Raw genomic sequence first — 23,715 nt, 5'->3', positions numbered from 1 at the left:
AAGTGAGCGTTGATCCCTGAAATAGTCTGAGTGTTGCAGGGGGAGACCACTGTACGTCTGTGGTTCTGAGTAATGGTGACCTCAAGAGGGAGCATAGGGGAAAGGGTGCAGCTGCGAATGGTGAAAGGGTGCAGGGATAAAGATTGAAGTGATTATTTGGAGTTCACCTGGTGTAATTTTAGGACAGGATGGGAGAATTACTGTGATCCTGACTCTTTAAGGGTATCGTGAGGTTACATAGATTAGAGTGCAATCATGCAGTTGGAAAGAAGACATGCTCCAGAGTTCTTCAGCAGGATAGCAATGTTCAGCACTTACCTGGTACGACTACAAAGAGAAACATGGTTACAGCATGTGCTGCATTACCAAATATGGGGCTAATTACTGGGGAGGTGAGGGAGGAGGGCACGTGGGTGACTAGTAGTGGTTTTGGGGGAGTTAGGGTAGACATTATTTCTCAGCCTAGAGATGAAGGTTTTGATGTGCTTCATGTCTGAATTTATGAGTGGAACTGTGGAGCAGAAACTTTGCGTTGCAGTGACAAGAAGATATTATGGGTGGTGATGTTGGAGAGGAATGGGGGTTTTAAGGTGTGGCAACGGGCCTAAGACACTTGGCCTTTGCTAGCTGGATAGTGGTGTACTTGCGAGTTGTGGGGTCCAGAGGTTGGAGCTTCACTCATTAGCGGTCGTTGGGTACAAGCCAAACTGGAAGATAGCTATGGGGTGGTCACAATGAATAAGAAGGCTTTTGGAAGGGTCCAGACTCTGAGAGTTGGGAATGACTTACGAGGATGGCTAGGTGGATGCTGCAACAATGTGGCAGACAGATACTGTGGTTGGGTGGCACTTGGATTTCTTTTATGAATGTTTGCTGGGTAGAGGTAGTGTAGTACAGGTATGCAAGGAAGGGTCGTAGCAACTGTGGTAACAAAATAATGGGACATTTATGGCTTAGAGGAGGCCAGCTGACTGGCAATGGGTTTCTGTAGGATTCCGGTTGCTGTGATCCATGGAAGCCGAACAACGAAGTAAAACAGGGCTAGAGTAAAACATGGGGTAATATAAGACCTGGACCAGAGGTACAGAGATATTTTCGTTGTAGGACTTCCTAGTGCCTTATATGAGTGGCATGGGTTTTGTGAAAGGGAACTAGGGCCTGCTTTGAAATTACTGTGTGTGCTAGGAGGATAACAAATTACATTTCTTAGAAGGGGGGGGCAAGTAGGCATGCCAGTGGATTGAGGAAGGGACCCCGCACAGGGTACAAGAAGGCACACACAGAACGGCAGTGTGCAAAAGGATAATTGATACAGACTTTCTTTGAGCTGGTAAGAGGTTGGCCATGGCTAAAGCGGGACCCTTAGATTGTTGTTGGTTATTTGACACAGCTACTGGCCGGGGAACTGGCCAGAAGGAAGGCAAGCTTTGAGGATGTGCAGGATGAATTGCTGGGTGCAGGAGGTGATCAGCTGGATCCTGTGGAGATATATGCGGTGGCTTCAAGTTACGGTGAGATTATTAGTGGTGCGAGGTCGTGATCATCCTGTAGGAAATTTGGGGATAGCGGCAAGAGATGGCTGGGCAGGTTTAAAGCTGGTTTGGGGAGGACACAAAAAACAGCAAAAGGACTCCGTTTGGTAAACTAGAAAACGATGGTATGATGAAGACGGGGGAGATTGTCAGGCCTGGTCCAACTGCAGGTATGCGCAATTCCAGGGAGAACTGGTGGCGCAGGAGACCAACGGGGGAGCACGCTGGGGAGAAAACGGGGGTAAGTTCATTAAGGAATGGTGGAGCAGAAAGACAGGTCGGTTCTGTTAAGTCATGTACAAGACAGGTAGGCCAAGAAAAGTTATAGATGGGAATGGCGGGACCTTTAGAGCCAAAAGAGGCTTCTTGGTTTGTTTGGAGGGCGGATGGTGGTGAAGAGGGGTGGGAGTGGGTGGTGGAGTTGCCGTGAAAAACAATGTGTTCGTTTGTAACGAGGGGCTTTGCTCTTATGTAAGGCGGAAGGGCGAGGATGCGTTCAGCTTTTCCCCATCTCCTAATTAAAAGCAAACTCACAAGCGAGTCCGTGTGGCCTGTCTGTACACAAGAGGTTAGCAGGTGGGCACCTATTATTTTCTTTCATCTTTTATACAACTGTACAAATATTCTAGAACTGTCCTGCCAGAGGAATGTTAATTAATCTGCCCTGCCAGCAACTTCCTCTCTCCCCCTCCCACCCGCATGGAGCCAAATCACCCTGGGATTTGTGCATTTTAAGCACTGCGGGCCTGGAACTGCCCAGCGGCTTCTGGGGAAGGGGGGAGCAGGGCTGGTCTGCAGCTGGAGCCGATGTGACGCACAGTGGAGTTTGTTGTGAGCGCTACGCACATAAATAGGCGCCTGCCACAGACCGACTCAGTCACAGGCAGCCCCCAAGATCTCTCGGGTCGCGCAGGCTCCGTGTCTCTCTTTGACTGACACATTTCTCCCCGAGGCCGCAGACCTCTCTCCCCAAAGACCCGAACCGCGCCATTTTTCGCAGCATCCGCGCGCCTAACTTAAGAAACATGCAAGTTGCAGCGCTGAGCCTGGGGATGGTCTTTCTCTGCTGCCTGCAGGCCTACGCGGAGGTGCCCGTGCAGCCTGACTTCCAGGATGACAAGGTAATTAATGTTTCTGTTCATTTAGTTCCATTACACCCCTGAGCATTGCCACGTCTTGCTCACTGTCTTCAGCAGCAATATTTCCCGTCTTGTCTTTCTGTGATATCCTAATGCGTTCTGGGGGTTGGAGTCTTGGAGTAACTTCACTGAATAAACTGGAGTACTTATGTTTGTATCAGAAAAGCAGAGATAGGCTATACTGTTGACCAGTGTAAGTTGCAACCTGCAAACACAGTTACGTTTCTTTGAGCTTTCCTTCCTCAACGGTCTATGAATTTTCCAGCCATACCACACGACAAACATTAGGAGGTTGAACTGAGGATTCGAAGTCAAGCTGTCAAGAAGGTTTTTTTCTCTGGAGCTTCGTGGCATAGAAATAATGTCAATGTGAGCTTTAATTGAAAATGTAGCAAAACAAAAAACAAACGAGCTACAGTGCAGCAAAAATGTGCCTGCTTGTAGATGCAGTCACCTGCCATAACATGCATTTTTTACATTATCTTACATGTGAAAAACAAAATAAATCTTGTATCCATGGTGAACCGTCTCGGTGAGTTTGTCCCAAAACACAAAATTAGCATTTTGTAGCGGTTTTCTGCAGTGCTTAATTTGTAAATAAAAAGGTGCCGGTGCCAAAGCCCTCCTCCTCTTAAACACGCGGCGGCTGCAATTAAGTGTGTGAACACGGAATACTGAGGCGGCGTAATCCTGAAGCAAACTCGGGCCTCTTCAATCCATATAAAGCCACTCCCTGAGCCTTCAGGTCACTCTTGCAGCTTTCCGCTTTCTCCCTTTCTGACGCTTTTTCGTTTTTCCCTTCACCCGCCTTTTCCCATATAAGTGCTCAGCACCGGAAACAACAAGCACAAATTAAGCACTGGTTTTCTGTAGTTTGCTGAATAGAGGGAAATGAAGTCAAGCTGCAGACGCCACAATTGTAGTGGATGCAGTTTGTCATTTCTGTGGCGTTAACCTCTTATCTTAATCTGGCAACCATGAACTGTCTAGAAACTCCCCGGGAGATACAGCAATTCGATCGCTGTGCTCTAAATTGTTTAGCTTGAAACGGATAAGCCTTCCTGTTTTAAACGGTACCCTTTGAGGACATCCATGGACATACATTTGCACAATTATCTGACAGTGGTTCCCAAACGTTTGACTTCTGTGGACCCCCACTTTATCTTTACTGAAACCCGGGTACCCCACTAAATCATTATTGGAATCTGAGGACCACCCCACTGAGTCATTTCTGGAAGTCGGAGACCCGGCCTAAACATTGTCTATGATTTGAAACGCAAAGCAATACACAAAATATACAGAAACAAGAATTCATTATACACATATGATAACACATTTTAGTTAAATTTGCAAACAAATATAATTAAAAAAAATAATAAATGTAATTTGAATAGGAAGGTTAAAGCTTTTCTAAATTCAATGGAAGCCACACATCCATACCATCATACTATATTATGCAATGCTCCCATGAATCAATCTGAGGATACTAATTTAACTTTTAGCCTTCAATTTCAAATTCCTTGACGTTTACAGTATGTTTTAAAATGTCCAACTGTACATTTAGTCACTTTATTTATGCACTTTATTTATTTGTTAATATTATTTAATTTTTAAGCAGTCACAGACTCCCTGAGGCTTTGGAAACCCCCAGGGGTCCCTGGACCCTAGGTTGTGAACTGCTTGTCTGAAATATATGGCAACTGCTGGGTAAGCCAGTATCTATATTTCGGTCTGGCCTAGTTATCTCAGCATCCTCATGTTTTTTTTTCATGTTTTTCAAACATTTGGTAATACATTTGGTAATAAAAATGCATATCTATCTATCTATCTATCTATCTATCTATCTATCTATCTATCTATCTATCTATCTATCCACCCACAGAGACACACACACACACACACATTTCTCAGCCCTCCTCGTCCATTGGTCTTTTCAAGTGTTATTTACATTTTGCTTGCACCCTCCACAACATACACTATTGGTCAACAGTTAGTCCATTTCAGTTATTGTCTCTCTTCACTGTGAGTGCCGGTACTTTGCACATATGCACAAAAGTAATCCGAATCGTTACCCTTAACGGTGAACCAAGGATGGCTATTGTTATCATGGTTTAAGCATGTAACACAGTGGTTCCCAACCTTTTGACTTCTGTGGACCCCCACTTTATCTTTACTGGAACCCGGGGACCCCCATTGAATCATTATTGGAATCCACCCCCCGCTGAGTCACTACTAAAAGCTGTGGACCTAATCTGTTAATATTATTTAATTTTCTAAGCAGCAGCGGACCCCATGAGGAGGCTTCCTGGACCCCTAGGGGTCCCCAGACCACAGGTTGGGAACCACTGACGTAGCATGGAAGGATTTGCTGCAGCAAACTATGACGTCAGTTAAGAGGACCAGGTTTGCTTGGACAAGCACAGCCCAGGACTGCCCAGGAGTATCTGGGCAGGTTCAGGAGTACTCCGAATTGCCTAAAGTCACACGCTACTTAATTTGAACTGGTGATTTCATGGTGGGGCTCACCAGCATTCATTTTTAGGGACCGTACTTACTCTTGCTCATCAAACTTTGACCCAGAGGAAAAGAGAAATCAATGCAGAAGGATGAGGACTAGAAAGGCCGAAAAACATTAGCAAATGGAGAAAGCAGAAATGCAAAAGAACCTGCAAGAGTGAAATAAAAGGGCTAGGGAGTGTATGGTGGTGAAAGAAACAGCCCTGAGGTTGTATCCAAATTATGCAGAGTTGGTGTTCAGTAATACTGACATTTGTCAATGCTAGCTGGGGATTTCTGACCAAAACTTTGGACACCGGAACTTACTATTTTCCAAATCAAGCACTGACGCCATAGCATCTCTCTTGCTCTCTTCTGGGGAGACTTCAAGATCAGCCAATCAGAGGTCTGTGGATGTGAATTATAAGTGCTGCCATCCTGCCATGCACTATGTGGTCAAGGATGAAGACAGGGATGATGCTGTACACTGTGGCAGCAGGTGAGCAGTGCAGCTTTGCTAATGTTGCTGACAGTAATATTTCTTTACTGTATGGCATGATATGAGTGTGGCAGCCGACCAAGGTTGCTGCTCTCCTTTGGCAAACAGTTACCGTGTACTATGTGGCTGCAGGTAGATAATAATGCTGTACTGTGTAGTAGTGGGTAGCAGACCTTGGAGCATGCATGGGATGCTGCAGTACTGTTTGATAGCAGGCAGGTGGTGTCACCTTGCTGCGTGGGTGAGCAGGTGATGTAGACTCAGAGGAGGGATACAGCTATCTTGTGGAAGTAGACGGAGGATACTGCTTTGCTCTGTGTCCTTTGCCCTGGGACACATCTTTCTTTTTATCGGTTAACGGCAAATTGAAAATCATGCTTTACTGTACGTCTACAGGCATGTGAAAAAGCTTCCTTTTGAGAGCCAGTAGGTGACATTCCTTTATAGTGATTGTTAGAATTGGGGTCACTAGTTGGCCGTGATTTGCACCCTGTCTCACTCTAGCCAGGGTAAGGGTGTCAACAGCTAAGATAACCGCTGCTTACCCCCTTTAGTAGCTTGGCTGAAGCAGTCAGGCTTATTTCAGAGGCAAAGTGTAAAGTATTTGTACACACACACACAGAGTAAAACAGTGAAAACACCACAAAAGTACTCCACACTAGTTTAGAAAAATAGCCAATATTTATCTGTGTAAAACAAGACCCAAATGACAAAAATCCAACATTTACAACTAAAAATAGGAATGTTCCAAGATTAAATGTAAAATGCACTCAGAAACACAGTAGCTCCAACTGGAACAATGAAAATGGTTTGTCAGAATATTTTAAGAAACAATATGTAGCCATCTCCTGAATGCAAAGCTGATAGACCATGTATTAAAAATTCACCAATGGACATTATGAGAAAGGACCCTATGCCGATTGTTGGGTTTTCATTGTTCAAACTAGTGTAATCTTTGAGTTGTAGGCTTGGTATGCTGAGCTACTTGGGGGAGATTAATAGATTATAGTTTCTGTGGATAGAAATCCAGTACTGAAAACGTGGTCATGGCGCGAGACCAAAGACCTCCTTGACTTCAGGAAACTTCTCAAAACCTGGCTGTTCGAGCAGTAGCAGCACCTCCTCCCACCTTCTCCCCCCTCCCCTCCTCAGCGGCTCGAGACCCTCACGGGTGAGTAGTGCGCTTTACAAATCTCCTGATTGATTGATTGATGACCCTAATGCATAGCTGCCACGATTGCCAGGTCCAGGAGTGACTAATTAGGCCAGTCCAGGTTTTTTTCTTACCATTCTGAGACTTGTAGTCTTATTAATGGGGTATAAAACTAGGGCTATAAGCCCCAGAATTCTAGGAAAACACAGGACTGGCCTACCAAGTCACACATGGACCTGGAAAGCCTATTGAAGACTTAACGTTTTAAGGCTTTTCAGAGGTGACCAAACACACGATACAGTGTAGGGCTCACAAGCACATAAGGTGCCCCTAGCAGGATCCAAATTTCTGATCAAGAATCTGTCTAGAAAGGCCAGCTGTTTGCCCTCATTGGTCAAACTTGATGGTCCCTCACTGCCTTTCATGTGAGACTTTCCTAGCTCTTTGGTGTGCAAGTGAAAATGCTGCTTAACCCCTTCGCTGCCAGGCCTTTTCCCCCTCCTGTGCCAGGCCTTTTTTTGCCTATTTGGAATAGTTCTCGCTTAGGCCCTCATAACCTTTTGTCCACATAAGCTACCCACGCCAAATTTGCGTCCTTTTTTTCCAACATCCTAGGGATTCTAGAGGTACTCAGACTTTGTGAGTTCCCCTGAAGGAGGCCAAGAAATTAGCCAAAATACAGTGAAATTTAGTTTTTTTAAAAACAAATGGGAAAAACGGGCTGCAGAAGAAGCCTTGTGGTTTTTTCCCTGAAAATGGCATGAACAAAGGGTTTGTGGTGCTAAAATCACCAGCTTCCCAGCTTTCAGGAACAGGCAGACTTGAATCAGAAAACCCAATTTTTCAACACAATTTTGGCATTTTACTGGGACATACCCCATTTTTACGATTTTTTGAGCTTTCAGCCTCCTTCCAGTCAGTGACAGAAATGGGCATGAAACCAATGCTGGATCCCAGAAACCTAAACATTTCCGAAAAGTAGACAAAATTCTGAATTCAGCAAGGGGTAATTTGTGTAGATCCTACAAGGGTTTCCTACAGAAAATAACAACTGGAAAAAAAAAAATTGAAATTAAGGTGAAAAAAAACAGCAATTTGTCTCTACGTTTTGCTCTGTAACTTTTTCCTGCAATGTCAGATTTTTGAAAGCAATATACTGTTACGTCTGCTGGACTCTTCTGGTTGCGGGGATATATAGGGCTTGTAGTTTCATCAAGAACCCTAGGTACCCAGAGCTAATAAATGAGCTGCACCCTGCAGTGGGTTTTCATTCTATACCGGATATACAGCAATTCAGTTGCTGAAATATAAAGAGTGAAAAATAGCTATCAAGAAAAACTTTGTATTTCCAAAATGGGCACAAGATAAGGTGTTGAGGAGCAGTGGTTATTTGCACATCTCTGAATTCTGGGGTGCCCATACTAGCATGTGAATTACAGGGCATTTCTCAATTAGATGTCTTTTTTACACACTCTTCTTATATTTGGAAGGAAAAAATGTAGAGAAAGACAAGGGGCAATAATACTTGTTTTGCTATTCTATGTTCCCCCAAGTCTCCCAATAAAAACAATACCTCACTTGTGTGGGTAGGCCTAGCTGCCGCGACAGGAAATGCCCCAAAATACAACGCGGACACATCACATTTTTTGACAGAAAACAGAGGTGTTTTTTGCAAAGTGCCTACCTGTAGATTTTGGCCTCTAGCTTAGCCGGCACATAGGGAAAGCTACCAAACCTGTGCATTTTTGAAAACTAGGGACCAAGGGGAATCCAAGATGAGGTGACTTGTGGGGCTCTGACCAGGTTCTGTTACCCAGAATCGTTTGCAAACCTCAAAATTTGGCTACAAAAACACGTTTTCCTCACATTTCGGTGACAGAAAGTTCTGGAATCTGAGAGGAGCCACAAATTTCCTTCCACCCAGCTTTCCCCCAAGTCTCCCGATAAAAATGATAACTCACTTGTGTGGGTAGGCCTAGGGCCGCGACAGGAAATGCCCCAAAACACAACGTTGACACATCCCATTTTTTTGACAGAAAACAGAGGTGTTTTTTGCAAAGTGCCTACCTGTAGATTTTGGCCTCTAGCTCAGCCGGCACCTAGAGAAACCTACCACACCTGTGCATTTTTGAAAATTAGAGACCTAGGGGAATCCAAGATGGGGTGATTTGTGAGGGCTCTGACCAGGTTCTTTTACCCAGAATCCTTTGTAAACCTCAAAATTTGGCTACAAAAACACGTTTTCCTCTCATTTCGATGACAGAAAGTTCTGGAATCTGAGAGGAGCCACAAATTTTCTTCCACCCAGCATTCCCCCAAGTCTCCCGATAAAAATGATACCTCACTTGTGTGGGTAGGCCTAGCGCCGCAACAGGAAATGCCCCAAAACACAACGTTGACACATCCCATTTTTTGACAGAAAACAGAGGTGTTTTTTGCAAAGTGCCTACCTGTAGATTTTGGCCTCTAGCTCAGCCGGCACATAGGGAAATCTACCAAACCTGTGCATTTTTGAAAACTAGAGACCAAGGGAAATCCAAGATAGGGTGACTTGGGCTCTGACCAGGTTCTTTTACCCAGAATCCTTTGCAAACCTCAGAATTTGGCTACAAAAACACGTTTTCCTCACATTTCGGTGACAGAAAGTTCTGGAATCTGAGAGGAGCCAGAAATTTCCTTCCACCCAGCGTTCCCCCAAGTCTCCCGATAAAAATGATACCTCACTTGTGTGGGTAGGCCTACCGCCTGCGACAGGAAATGCCCCAAAACACAATGTGGACACATCCCATTTTTTGACAGAAAACTGAGATGTTTTTTGCAAAGTGCCTACCTGCAGATTTTGGTCTCTAGCTCAGCCGGCACCTAGGGAAACCTACCATACCTGTGCATTTTTTAAGACCAAGGGGAATCCAAGATGGGGTGACTTGTGGGGCTCTGACCAGGTTCTTTTACCCAGAATCCATTGTAAACCTCAAAATTTGGCTAAAAAACACGTTTTCCTCACATTTCGGTGACAGAAAGTTCTGGAATCTGAGAGGAGCCACACATTTTCTTCCACCCAGCATTCCCCCAAGTCTCCCGATAAAAATGATACCTCACTTGTGTGGGTAGGCCTAGCGCCCGCGACAGGAAATGCCCCAAAACACAACTTGGACACATCCCATTTTTTGACAGAAAACAGGGGTGTTCTTTGCAAAGTGCCTACCTGTAGAGTTTGGCCTCTAGCTCAGCTGGCACCTGGAGAAACCTACCAAACCTGTGCATTTTTTTAAAACTAGAAACCAAGGGAATCCAAGATGGGGTGACTTGTGGGGCTCTGACCAGGTTCTGTTACCCAGAAACCTTTGCAAACCTCAAAATTTGGCTACAAAAACACGTTTTCCTCACATTTCAGTACCAGAAAGTTCTGGAATCTGAGAGGAGCCACAAATTTCCTTCCACCCAGCGTTCCCCCAAGTCTCCCGATAAAAATGATACCTCACTTCTGTGTGTAGGCCTAGCACCCGCGACACGAAATGCCCCAAAACACAACGTGGACACATCCCATTTTTTGACAGAAAACAGGGGTATTTTTTGCAAAGTGCCTACCTGTAGCTTTTGGCCTCTAGCTCAGCCGGCACCTAGGGAAACTGACCAAACCTGTGCATTTTTGAAAACTAGAAACCAAGGGAATCCAAGATGGGGTGACTTGTGGGGCTCTGACCAGGTTCTGTTACCCAGAATCCTTTGCAAACCTCAATTTGGCTACAAAAACACATTTTCCTCACATTTCGGTGACAGAAAGTTCTGGAATCTGAGAGGAGCCACAAATTTTCTTCCACCCAGCATTCCCCCAAGTCTCCCGATAAAAATGATGCCTCACTTGTGTGGGTAGGCCTAACGCCCGCGACAGGAAATGCCCCAAAACACAACGTGGACACATCCCATTTTTTGACAGAAAACTGAGATGTTTTTTGCAAAGTGCCTACCTGCAGATTTTGGTCTCTAGCTCAGCCGGCACCTAGGGAAACCTACCATACCTGTGCATTTTTGAAGACCAAGGGGAATCCAAGATGGGGTGACTTGTGGGGCTCTGACCAGGTTCTTTTACCCAGAATCCATTGTAAACCTCAAAATTTGGCTAAAAAACACGTTTTCCTCACATTTCAGTACCAGAAAGTTCTGGAATCTGAGAGGAGCCACAAATTTCCTTCCACCCAGCGTTCCCCCAAGTCTCCCGATAAAAATTATACCTCACTTGTGTGGGTAGGCCTAGTGCCCGCGACAGGAAATGCCCCAAAACACAACGTAGACATATCCCATTTTTTGACAGAAAACTGGGGTGTTTTTTGCAAAGTGCCTACCTGTAGATTTTGGCCTCTAGCTCAGCCAGCTCATAGGGAAACCTACCAAACCTGTGCATTTTTGAAAACTAGAGACCAAGGGGAATCCAAGATGGGGTGACTTGTGGGGCTCTGACCAGGTTCTGTTACCCAGAATCCTTTGCAAACCTCAATTTGGCTACAAAAACACATTTTCCTCACATTTCGGTGACAGAAAGTTTTGGAATCTGAGAGGAGCCACAAATTTTCTTCCACCCAGCATTCCCCCAAGTCTCCCGATAAAAATGATGCCTCACTTGTGTGGGTAGGCCTAGCGCCCGCGACAGGAAATGGCCCAAAACACAACGTGGACACATCCCATTTTTTGACAGAAAACTGAGATGTTTTTTGCAAAGTGCCTACCTGTAGATTTTGGCCTCTAGCTTAGCCGGCACCTAGGGAAGCCTACCAAACCTGTGCATTTTTGAAAACTAGAAACCAAGGGAATCCAAGATGGGGTGACTTGTGGGGCTCTGACCAGGTTCTGTTACCCAGAAACCTTTGCAAACCTCAAAATTTGGCTACAAAAACACGTTTTCCTCACATTTCAGTACCAGAAAGTTCTTGAATCTGAGAGGAGCCACAAATGTCCTTACACACAGCGTTCCCCCAAGTCTCCTGATAAAAATGATACCTCACTTGTGTGGGTAAGCCTAGCGCCCGCGACAGGAAATGCCCCAAAACGCAACGTGGACACATCCCATTTTTTGACAGAAAACAGAGATGTTTTTTGCAAAGTGCCTACCTGCAGATTTTGGTCTCTAGCTCAGCCGGCACCTAGGGAAACCTACCATACCTGTGCATTTTTGAAGATCAAGGGGAATCCAATATGGGGTGACTTGTGGGGCTCTGACCAGGTTCTTTTACCCAGAATCCATTGTAAACCTCAAAATTTGGCTAAAAAACACGTTTTCCTCACATTTCGGTGACAGAAAGTTCTGGAATCTGAGAGGAGCCACACATTTTCTTCCACCCAGCATTCCCCCAAGTCTCCCGATAAAAATGATACCTCACTTGTGTGGGTAGGCCTAGCGCCCGCGACAGGAAATGCCCCAAAACACAACTTGGACACATCCCATTTTTTGACAGAAAACAGGGGTATTTTTTGCAAAGTGCCTACCTGTAGGTTTTGGCCTCTAGCTCAGCCAGCTCATAGGGAAACCTACCAAACCTGTGCATTTTTGAAAACTAGAGACCAAGGGGAATCCAAGATGGGGTGACTTGTGGGGCTCTGACCAGGTTCTGTTACCCAGAATCCTTTGCAAACCTCAATTTGGCTACAAAAACACATTTTCCTCACATTTCGGTGACAGAAAGTTCTGGAATCTGAGAGGAGCCACAAATTTCCTTCCACCCAGCGTTCCCCCAAGTCTCCCAATAAAAATGATACCTCACTTCTGTGTGTAGGCCTAGCACCCGCGACACGAAATGCCCCAAAACACAACGTGGACACATCCCATTTTTTGACAGAAAACAGGGGTGTTTTTTGCAAAGTGCCTACCTGTAGATTTTGGCCTCTAGCTCAGCCGGCACATAGGAAAAGCTACCAAACCTGTGCATTTTTTAAAACTAGAGACCTAGGGGAATCCAAGATGGGGTGACTTGTGGGGCTTTGACTAGGTTCTTTTACCCAGAATCCATTGTAAACCTCAAAATTTGGCTAAAAAACACGTTTTCCTCACTTTCGGTGACAGAAAGTTCTGGAATCTGAGAGGAGCCACAAATTTCCTGCCACCGAGCGTTCCCCCAAGTCTCCCGATAAAAATTATACCTCACTTGTGTGGGTAGGCCTAGTGCCCGCGACAGGAAATGCCCCAAAACACAACGTAGACAAATCCCATTTTTTGACAGAAAACTGGGGTGTTTTTTGCAAAGTGCCTACCTGTAGATTTTGGCCTCTAGCTCAGCCAGCTCATAGGGAAACCTACCAAACCTGTGCATTTTTGAAAACTAGAGACCAAGGGGAATCCAAGATGGGGTGACTTGTGGGGCTCTGACCAGGTTCTGTTACCCAGAATCCTTTGCAAACCTCAAAACGTGGCTAAAAAAACATGGGTTCCTCACATTTTGGTGACAGAAAGTTCTGGAATCTGAGAGGTTCCACAAATTTCCTTCCACCCAGCGTTCCCCCAAGTCTCCCGATAAAAATGATACCTCACTTGTGTGGGTAGGCCTAGCTGCCGCGACATGAAATGCCCCAAAACACAACGCGGACACATCACATTTTTTTACAGAAAACAGAGGTGTTTTTTGCAAAGTGCCTACCTGTAGATTTTGGCCTCTAGCTCAGCCGGCACCTAGGGACACCTACTAAACCTGTGCATTTTTGAAAACTAGATACCTAGGGGAATCCAAGATGGGGTGACTTGTGGGGCTCTGACCAGGTTCTGTTTCCCAAAATCCTTTGCAAACCTCAAAACTTGGCTACAAAAACACATTTTGATGACAGAAAGTTCTTGAATCTGAGAGTAGCCACAAATGTCCTTCCACACAGCGTTCCCCCAAGTCTCCTGATAAAAATTATACCTCACTTGTGTGGGTAAGCCTACCGCCCGCGATAGGAAATGCTCCAAAACACAACGTGGACACATCCCATTTTTTTGTAGGAAAAGAGAGGTGTTTTTTGCAAAGTGCCTACCAGTAGATTTTGGCCTCTAGCTCAGCCGGCACCTAGGGACACCTACTAAACCTGTGCATTTTTTAAAACTAGATACCTAGGGGAATCCAAGATGGGGTGACTTGTGGGGCTCTGACCAGGTTCTGTTACCCAAAATCCTTTGCAAACCTCAAAATTTGGCTACAAAAACACGTTTTCCTCATATTTCGGTGACAGAAAGTTCTTGAATCTGAGAGGAGCCAGAAATTTCCTTCCACCCAGCGTTCCCCCAAGTCTCCCGATAAAAATGATACCTCACTTGTGTGGGCAGGCCTAGCGCCCGCGACAGGAAATGCCCCAAAACACAACGTGAACACATCCCATTTTTTGACAGAAAACAGGGGTGTTTTTTGCAAAGTGCCTACCTGTAGATTTTGGCCTCTAGCTTAGCCGGCACCTAGGGAAACCTACCAAACCTGTGCATTTTTGAAAACTAGAGACCTAGGGGAATCCAAGATGGGGTGACTTGTGGGGCTCTGACCAGGTTCTGTTACCCAAAATCCTTTGCAAACCTCAAAATTTGGCTACAAAAACACATTTTCCTCACATTTTGATGACAGAAAGTTCTTGAAACTGAGAGGAGCCACAAATGTCCTTCCACACAGCGTTCCCCCAAGTCTCCCGATAAAAATGATACCTCACTTGTGTGGGTAAGCCTACCGCCCGCGATAGGAAATGCTCCAAAACAGAACGTGGACACATCCCATTTTTTGTAGGAAAAGAGAGGTGTTTTTTGCAAAGTGCCTACCAGTAGATTTTGGCCTCTAGCTCAGCCGGCACCTAGGGACACCTACTAAACCTGTGCATTTATGAAAACTAGAGACCTAGGGGGATCCAAGATGGGGTGACTTGTGGGGCTCTGACCAGGTTCTGTTACCCAGAATCCTTTGCAAACCTCGAAATTTGGCTACAAAAACAAGTTTTTCTCACATTTCGGTGACAGGAAGTTCTGGAATCTGAGAGGAGCCACAAATTTCCTTCCACCCAGCGTTCCCCCAAGTCTCCCGATAAAAATGATACCTCACTTGTGTGGGTAGGCCTAGCGCCTGCGACAGGAAATCCGCCAAAACACAACGTGGACACATCCCATTTTTTGACAGAAAACAGAGATGTTTTTTGCGAAGTGCCTACCTGTACATTGTGGCCTCTAGCTCAGCCGACACATAGGGAAAGCTACCAAACCTGTGCATTTTTGAAAACTAGAGACCAAGGGGAATCCAAGTTGGGGTGACTTGTGGGGCTCTGACCAGGTTCTGTTACCCAGAATCCTTTGCAAACCTCAAAACGTGGCTAAAAAAACACGTTTTCCTCACATTTTGGTGACCGAAAGTTCTGGAATCTGAGAGGAGCCACAAATTTTCTTCCACCCAGCATTCCCCCAAGTCTCCCGATAAAAATGATTCCTCGCTTGTGTGGGGGGGCCAGGTGCCTGCAACAGGGAAAGGCCACAAACTTGTAGAGATAATGGGGATAGCACAGCACATATTCTTCTTTTATACATCTTTAGGCTAACTCTGCTTTGGGGACCCACACAAGCGAGGTATCATTGTACTTGGGAGACTGAGGGGAATGCTGGGGAGTAGGAATTTTTTGCTGGAGCCGTGATCGTACAAACGAAGGTCAGGAAAATATGCTTTTTTAAGCAAATTTTGAGGTTTGCAGAGGGGTCTGGGTAAGAAAATGTTGGGGGATCCATGCAAGCCACACCTCCCTGGACTCCTTGGGGTGTCTAGTTTTAAAAAATGTCTGGGTTTGGTAAGTTTCCCTAGATGAAGGCCGCACCTATACCCAAAAACATAGGTGCCCCCTCCCCCCCAAACACAGGTAGTTTTGTAATATATCATTTTGATGTGCCACATACGTCTGTGATGTGCCAAACACTAAAATTGTGAAAAGAAACGCACTCACGTTATGTGAAAAAGACCCTTCACCCACCAACCAAGTTGGTGGCATGCTTCATCATCGGGGTCCCACCTGAGACACCCAGCGTGTCACAAGTGTGCTGCGACGCCTGATTACAGCAGAGCAGGTTTTGTCATTTGTACCACACATACTGGTTGGATTTGGCACGAGGGTGAGTGATGGTCCTGTAGATCAAATTTTATTAACAAGAGATTTCACAAAAGTGAAATGCACTGGTAATAACTGAAAGGCCAAAAAACTGAATCAATGACTCACAGCTCGTGAGCTGTAAAGCCACGGCGAGGCACCAACCGCTTTACAGTCCTTTCACACACCTTTCATACATGACATGCACAAGACCATTCACGCAGCCAGCCACGGGCCCAGCACATTACAACACTCGCATCGACAGACAGCGCCAGTCAAGGGCCCATCACTTTCATACGCCCACATGCCTGATACAGCAATCACACCAGCTGATGAGTGTGTGGACTGGCGCCCCCCCCAAGCACACCGCCAGCCAAGCGCCCCCCCCCCCAAGCACACCGCCAGCCAAGCGCCACCCCAAGCACACCACCAGTCAAGCGCCACCCCACCCATACTGCCAGCCAAGCGCCACCCCACGCACACCGCCATCACTTTTTTTTGTTGTTATAAACAACAAAGAAACCACTAACTAATTATAAAATAAGTACAAAACTACAAACACAAAAGCTCTAACTAAATACATGACAGTAATGCCAACCGTGAAACTGAAAATATGAAAATATAAAACAGGCAGTTTACGCTCACGGTATTTCCCAAAAATGTTTCCTAGTGTGGTAACTTCTAAAACAGCCGGGCACACAGCCCAGGCTTTGAAGGGCATTCGGGGCAGTACATCTGGCTCTCCCTCCGGATTGATCTCTGGGCACATACTCTACATTTCTTTGTGGGCAAGTCTTTTTTGGGAGTGGGAGGAATGTGATCTGGAAAGTGGTGATCTTTCAATCTAGCCACTTCCTCCACCACTTCTACTCTAGGAACTCTTGCCCATTCCACCACAATAATGCTCTCTATCACTGACTCCTGAAATTTAACAAATGTCATCCTTGACTCAGGTGAACAATCCTTGAACACAATAAAAACATTAAAAGTTGCCAAATAAAATAAATGTAGGGCCAACTTTTTATACCACACGTAAGCCTTACGAAGAGCAGTGTAAGGTTCCAACCTCTGATCTACTCTATCAACACCACCCATGTGCCTATTGTAGTCCAAAAGCACGCAGGTTTGCGCACTTCCGCAACCTGACCCCTAACAGTCACAGGGGAAGTATTCTCATCATGGATGGTAGATAGCATGTACACATCCCTCCTGTCTGGAAAATTTCAGAGCTAGCAGCTCATTATTCCGCAAGGCACTGCACTGTCCCCTCTCAAGTTTTTTTTACAGACAAGCTCCCTTGGATAGCCTTTCCGGTTAGAACGGATTGTGCCACAAGCAACAGTGTCCACTCTAAACAAATCCTTGAACAACTGCACTTCAGTGTAGAAATTATCTACGTACAAATGGTGACCTTTGTTAAACAGTCGTCTACCAAGTTCCCACACAATTTTTTCACTAACTCCAAAAGTGGCTGGACAACCAGGAGGGTCAATACTGGAATCCCTACCAGTGTAGACCCGCAAATTATACACATATCCTGTACTGCTTCCTGACAGCATATTCAATTTAATCCCATACTGTGCCCTCTTACTAGGAATGTACTGCTTAAAAACTAAACGCCCCTTGAAAAGGACCAAAGACTCGTCCACACTTATCTCTTTGCCTGGAACATAGACCTCTGAAAACCGATCTACAAAATGATCAAGGAATGGCCTAATCTTAAAAAGACGGTCATAATCAGGGTGATCTCATGGCAAGGCTAAAGCATTGTCTACAAAATGCCGCATACGAAGAAGAAGCAAATAGCGATTACGTGTCATAGTTGCAGGAAATATAGCCATTGCCATCAAGAGACTAGTAGACCAATAAGAAGCCAGTGACGGCTTTCTGATCAACCCCATCAAAAAAGTAAAACCTAAAAACTTTTTAATCTTTTCCAGATATGTGGGAACCCACTGAGTAGCTCTAGACTGAGGCCTGAGTCTGGCAGCGTTGTCCCTCAAATATTGCTCTGCATATAAATGAGTCTGCTCCACAATCTCTTCCAAAAATACATTGTCCATAAACAAGTGAAAGAAATGGACAGGCAAAATGTTTTCCGTATTGACTCTACACCCTGGGAGACCAGTAAATGCAGGTAACTGGCTGCTCCATGTTTGGGGCAATCCAGGTGTCAGGTCTTCTAATGGGAAACCCTTCGGCCCCAGGCTGCTGCACTCTTGGCACATCAATGTCCTCCTCTACAACAGGCCCTTCATCTGCACTGAGAGTCGCTTCCTCATCAGAAGAATACTCTCGGACAGAAAACTCACTGCCAGAATCTCTCACTTCCTCCTCTGCCTCAGATGCAGTCAGTCTCGTAATCATGGTCTGAAGATGACTCAAAGAGTATGCCAACAACCTGCTGAGCGGTCACTCTGCGGAAAGCCATGCTCCTCACTAACAACAAATGGATTGCCAACAACAACTAGCACTAAAATAAGTAATAAACAAAGTGTAGCTTTATTACAGAGAGTTATGTACTAAAAAACTATACCACTCACTTGCCTGAAAAAGCTACGCACCAGCAACTACTCTGCACAGACACAGCAATCACCAATGATATCCCACTAAAAAGAAAAAAGCTAATTAGACATATGACAACACAAATATCATTGTGCTCAAATCTAAGGACAATTTCACACACAATACTGCATTTAGTACACCACCTACAAACATGTCATTCATGCATGTCAACAATACTCCTTTGGAGTAAATTGCTTTCACTTACCTAAAACATGCAACTATGCAAACCGCAGGACAACTACTGCCAAAACCGCAAGGATCCACAGCAAAGGAAGCAAAAGCTTTGAACTAGAACAAAAAGAAGAAATAAACTGTTATAATCTCAAATACAAATACTTCGTCAGGTGACAAACACCCCGCCACCAAGAACTTAGAAATTGTCCCTGGTGCCTAAGTGGCTTCTGCCCCACTAGGAGGCAGATGGTCCTAAAACAAAATAGGCCGATCTGCCCCCTAGTGGGTCAGAAATTGGCAACAGCTCTGTACCCTGTTTGGGTGGGGGGGCGGCCCTTGCGAAAGGGGGCGAATGGGGGTGCCCCAGCACAAAAAAACAAAGGGAACCCAAAAAAAATATCTCTGACATCCTGGTGCCTTCTGCCCCCGTGGGGGCAGATGGGCCTAACAAAAATAGGCTGATCTGCCTCCAAGGTGGGCAGAAATGGCCATCACTAATGTGCCCCCTTTGGGGGGGTGACCCTTGCCAAAGGTGCCGCCCCCCACACACACAAAACACACATGATCCCTGGTGCCTAAGTGGATTCTGCCCCTCTTGGGGGCAGATGGGCGTAAAACAAATTGGCCGATCTGCCCCCAAGGGGGGCAGAAATGGACAACCGCTCTGTGCCCCCTTTAGGGGGCGACCCCTGCCAAAGGGGGCACCCCCAGCACAAAACAAAAAAAGGGGGAACAAAAAAAAAATTCCCTGGCGTATTGGTGGTTTCTGCCCTCCTTGGTAGCAGATGGGCCTATAAAAATAGGCCCATCTGCCCCCAAGGGGGGCAGAGATAGCCAATACGAAATTACCCCACTTTGGGGGGGGCGACCCTTGCCCAAGGGGTGCCCCCAAACACACAAAACACACACCACACAATCCCTGGCGCCTAGTGTGTTTCGACCCCTCCGGGGGCCAGATCGTCCAAAAACATGGCCGATCTGCCCTCGGGGGGGCGAAATAGGATACAAAAATAGCCCCCCTCATGGGAGCGACCCTTGCCCAAGGGGTCGCTCCCAAAATCAAACACAAAGAAATCCCTGGTGGCTAGTGGGGATTCCTGCTCCACGATCGTGGTGCAGGAATCCAGTGACAACAGGCACAGGGGGAAAGGAAAAACCCTTTCATTTCCCCCTGTGTCTGTTTTCCCCCCCCCCCAAACCCCCAAAAAGGGAAGGACTTACCTGAAGGAAGTCCTCTTCCCTCGACGCGCTGGGAGCAAATGGCTTCCAGCGCGTCCCGGCAATACTTGATGACGTCGGCGCACTGTGAGCGTGCTGACGTCATCAGATTGCCAGGGGTGGAAGGGGAAGGGATTCCCCTTCCATCCACGACCGGGGGGTGTGGGTGGGGGGCCCATGGGGGGAGCTCGTCCAAGGCACCTGGGAACTGGTGCCTGGACGAGATCCCCTTGTCCAAGGCACCCTACGGGTTAAGGCACTGGCAGGGAGCACAAAACAGTACAAGACGGCTGCAAAGAATGGCTCAGGGGAACTTGTTACATCAATGCATAATATTGACTTGCTTACTGGTCAGATTTGTGATTGATTCTGATGTGAAGTTTGTATTTTTTTCTGTGGCAAACTGTTAGAAATGGGGTCTTTGGTTGGCAGTCAGGTTGTCCCTGTCCAAGCAAGGACCCCAACTCTAGTAAGGGTAAAGGAGAATCACACTCAGTCAACCTCCGCTTACAACCTTGGTAGCTTGGCACAATTTGGCAGGCTTAACTCAGAGACAATGTGTTAAGTATTTGTACCAACACACACCGTAATATAGTGAACCACTACAAAATGACACAACACAGGTTTAGAAAAATAGTAAATATTTATCTAAATAAACAAGACCCAAATACAATAAAAATCCCCAATACACCATTAAAAATACGATTTTAGCCCTTAAAAACACAAAAATAATGCCTAGAGGCACAAATGCTGCAATTTGATGTTAAGCAGCGTGGTAGCTGAGTCGTTTCATACAATGTGACGCCATGGGTGCCGTTTACGGATTCACATGGATCCCCAGGTACAGTACCTTATTAAAACGAGTAGAAAACAGGCTGGTGCACGGAGTCAGGGAGCGAGGCATCATTGGACCCGATGTAGCATAAGTTCTGGTGCTACAGGGCAGAGGAGCAGAGGCGTCGCAAAGAGAAATAGGGTCCTTACTGCGGAGTGGTGGAGGTGAGGCGGCGTGGTTGCGAGGTGTCGGTCCCTTGGTTCCGGCAGAGACGAAGTCCAATGAAGTCACAATACTGCGAGGTCGCGCTCACATCACGGGTACACCGCTGCTGCAACAGAGTCGAGTGTCACGAACGTCGGTGCTACGACACTCTGATCTCAGCAAAGTCATGCAGGAACAGCGGCTGCGGGAATGCAAGGTCTGAGGAGTCGTTTGGGTCGTCTCGCTTCTACGAGGTTCACAGCTTCAGGTGCAGGAGGCATTGCGGGTTCTGTACAGTGGCGTCCTTAGTGAAGTTGCACGGCGTCGTCCGGTGTCGTTTCACAGGATTTCACCAGAAATTCACTTCCCGGGGCCCAGGAACTGGAATGGCACCCTTTGGCAAGCTAGAGTCCACAGTATGGAGACTCAAAACTGGATGGTGGAGCCATTGCTGTCCCTGAGGTTTTAAGACAGGAGACAAGCTCTACTCCAAGCCCTTGGAGATAGCGCTCAAGCAGGAATGCACAACAAAGTCTAGTCTTTGTCCCCTTTCACAGGCAGAAGCAGCAACTGCAGGATAGCCCAACAAAGCATGTCCCCTTTCACAGGCAGAAGCAGCAACTGCAGGATAGCCCAACAAAGCACAGTCACAAGCAGGGGGCAGCACTTCTCCTCAGTTCTTCAGCTCTTCTCCTTGGCAGAGGTTCCTCTTGATTCCAGAAGTGAGCAAAAGTCAGAGGTTTTGTGTCCACTACTTATACCGCTTTCTGCCTTTGAAGTTGGCAAACTTCAAAGGAAAGTCTCTGTTGTTCACAAGATCCTGCCCTGCCCAGGCCAGGCCCCAGACCTTGGAGACTGCATTGTGTGAGGGTAGGCATGGCCCATCCACTCCTCCCTCCGCTCTAGCTCAGATAGCTCATCAGAATACCTAGGCTACACCCTTGCTCCCTTTGTGTCACTGTCTAGAGCAGTGTTGTCCAACCTTTTTATCGCCGCGGACCGGTAAATGTTTGATAATTTTTCCGTGGCCCGCTTGTCCCATTGTGTGACAAGCGGGCCACGGAAAAATTATCAAACATTTACCGCCCGCCACAGTGGGGCGGCCCGGTGCTGATTGATCCACGGACCGGCACCGGTCCGCGGTCCGGGGGTTGGGGAACACTGGTCTAGAGGATATGCACAAACTGACCCAGACAGAGAATCCACAAACAGGCAGTGTCACAGAATGGTTTAAGCAAGAAAATGCCTACTTTCTAAAAGTGGCATTTTCAAACTAACAATCTAAAACCAACTTCACTAAAAGATGTATTTTAAAATTGTGAGTTGAGAGACACCAAACTCCAAATTTCTACCTGCTCTCAATGGGAATCTGTATTTTAAGAATATTTAAAAGCAGCCCCGTGTTAACCTAGGAGAGAGATATGCCCTGCAACAGTGAAAACTGAATTTGGCAGTATTTCACTGTTAGGACATGTAAAACACATTAGTACATGTCCTACCTTTAGCATACACTGTACCCTGCCCATGGGGCTACCTAGGACCAACCTTAGGGGTGCCTTACATGTATAAAAAAGGGAAGGTTTAGGCCTGTCAGGTGGGTACCTTTGCCAAGTCGAATTGGCAGGTTAAAACTGCACACACAGACACTGTAGTGGCAGGTCTGAGCCATGTTTACAGGGATACTAACGTGGGTGACACAATGAATGCTGCAGGCCCACTAGTAGAATTTGATTTACAAGCCCTAGACACCTCTAGTGCACTTTACTAGGGACTTGTCAATCATGGAAAGGCCAATTACACATACATTTTACATCGGGAGCACTTGCACTTTAGCACTGGTCAGCAGTGGTAAAGTGTCCAGAGTAACAAAAACAGCAAATACAGAGTCTAGCACACAGAAAACAACCTGGGAAGTAGAGGCAAAAAGTTAGGGGAGACCACGCCAAGGATGCCAGGTCTAACACAAACCATGATGATAACTCTAGTTTTTCTTTTATTTATCCACAGATTGTGGGGAAATGGCACAGCATAGGCATAGCATCTAATTCCAGATGGTTCCAAAACAAGAAGGACACCTTAACAATGTGCACCACCATCATCAACCAGAATGCAGATGGCACCCTGGAGGTCACCTCAACCTACCCTAGGTAAACCAAAGCACCTTCTAGTGTCAAGCTGTCTAAAAAGTCATAGTGAAAGCATCTCACTAAGCTGATGGACCAGAGTCGCAAGCCAGTAATGACAGGGTTGGCTCTCCCCGCTCCCACAGCAAGAAGTATTTAAACAAATCCATGCCTCCATCTTTCCTGCTCCTCTTATCCCCTTCTTCAAACACTAGGGAGTGATTGACCTGGAGGTTCTGGGAGGCAGAGCTGGCTCTCTGTCTCCTTGAGGTGCTGATCAGACCCAGGGAAGGGTCTCTTTGCATAGAATATGCAACATTTCTTCCTCACTTCTCACCAAACCAGGACAAGAGCAATGAGGTGGAACAGAGCGTCCAGCAAGAAGTGTGAGTGAGAGAGAGAAGTGGCGGAGTTGACTATAATCTAAAATCAGCTCTGATAGAAATGTACAATTCAGCCATAATGCTGCACAAGGCTGTGACAAGAATGGGGCCATGTGGGCATTGTTGGATCATGGCAGCTGATGATTCTCCAAAAGCAGCCAATAGCCTGAAGTCCACTGTCAAAATTTGAGAGTGGTAGAATGAATAGTCCAGCCTTTGAAAGGTGTAAAAGAGAGTGAAAGTATGTGTTTGAGTGCTGGCACATGTAATGAGGTTGCCTGACACCTTGTGCGCTGGCTGACATACAGAGAATACCTATGGCACCTCCTGTATATTGATTTATATTTGGAGGGCTGCCTGCAGCACATCATGGAATTGACTGGCGTAT

General features: G+C 46.2%; 1 protein-coding gene across 1 annotated transcript in view; it reads left to right on the top strand.

Moving 5' to 3' along the window:
• Positions 1-2,376: 2,376 nt before the first annotated feature.
• Positions 2,377-23,715, top strand: part of LOC138301192 (lipocalin-like) — a 35,959-nt gene continuing 14,620 nt past the window's right edge. Inside the window, exons 1-2 of the mRNA XM_069241420.1 lie at positions 2,377-2,653; positions 22,829-22,968. Of these exons, the coding sequence (XP_069097521.1) occupies positions 2,558-2,653; positions 22,829-22,968 (236 nt within the window). The 5' untranslated portion in view covers positions 2,377-2,557. The remainder of the gene's footprint in view (positions 2,654-22,828; positions 22,969-23,715) is intronic.

This window comes from Pleurodeles waltl, chromosome 6 (assembly GCF_031143425.1).
Source record: "Pleurodeles waltl isolate 20211129_DDA chromosome 6, aPleWal1.hap1.20221129, whole genome shotgun sequence".
NCBI classification, from domain to species: Eukaryota; Metazoa; Chordata; class Amphibia; order Caudata; family Salamandridae; genus Pleurodeles; species Pleurodeles waltl.
This window is presented reverse-complemented; position numbering and strand designations above follow the sequence as displayed.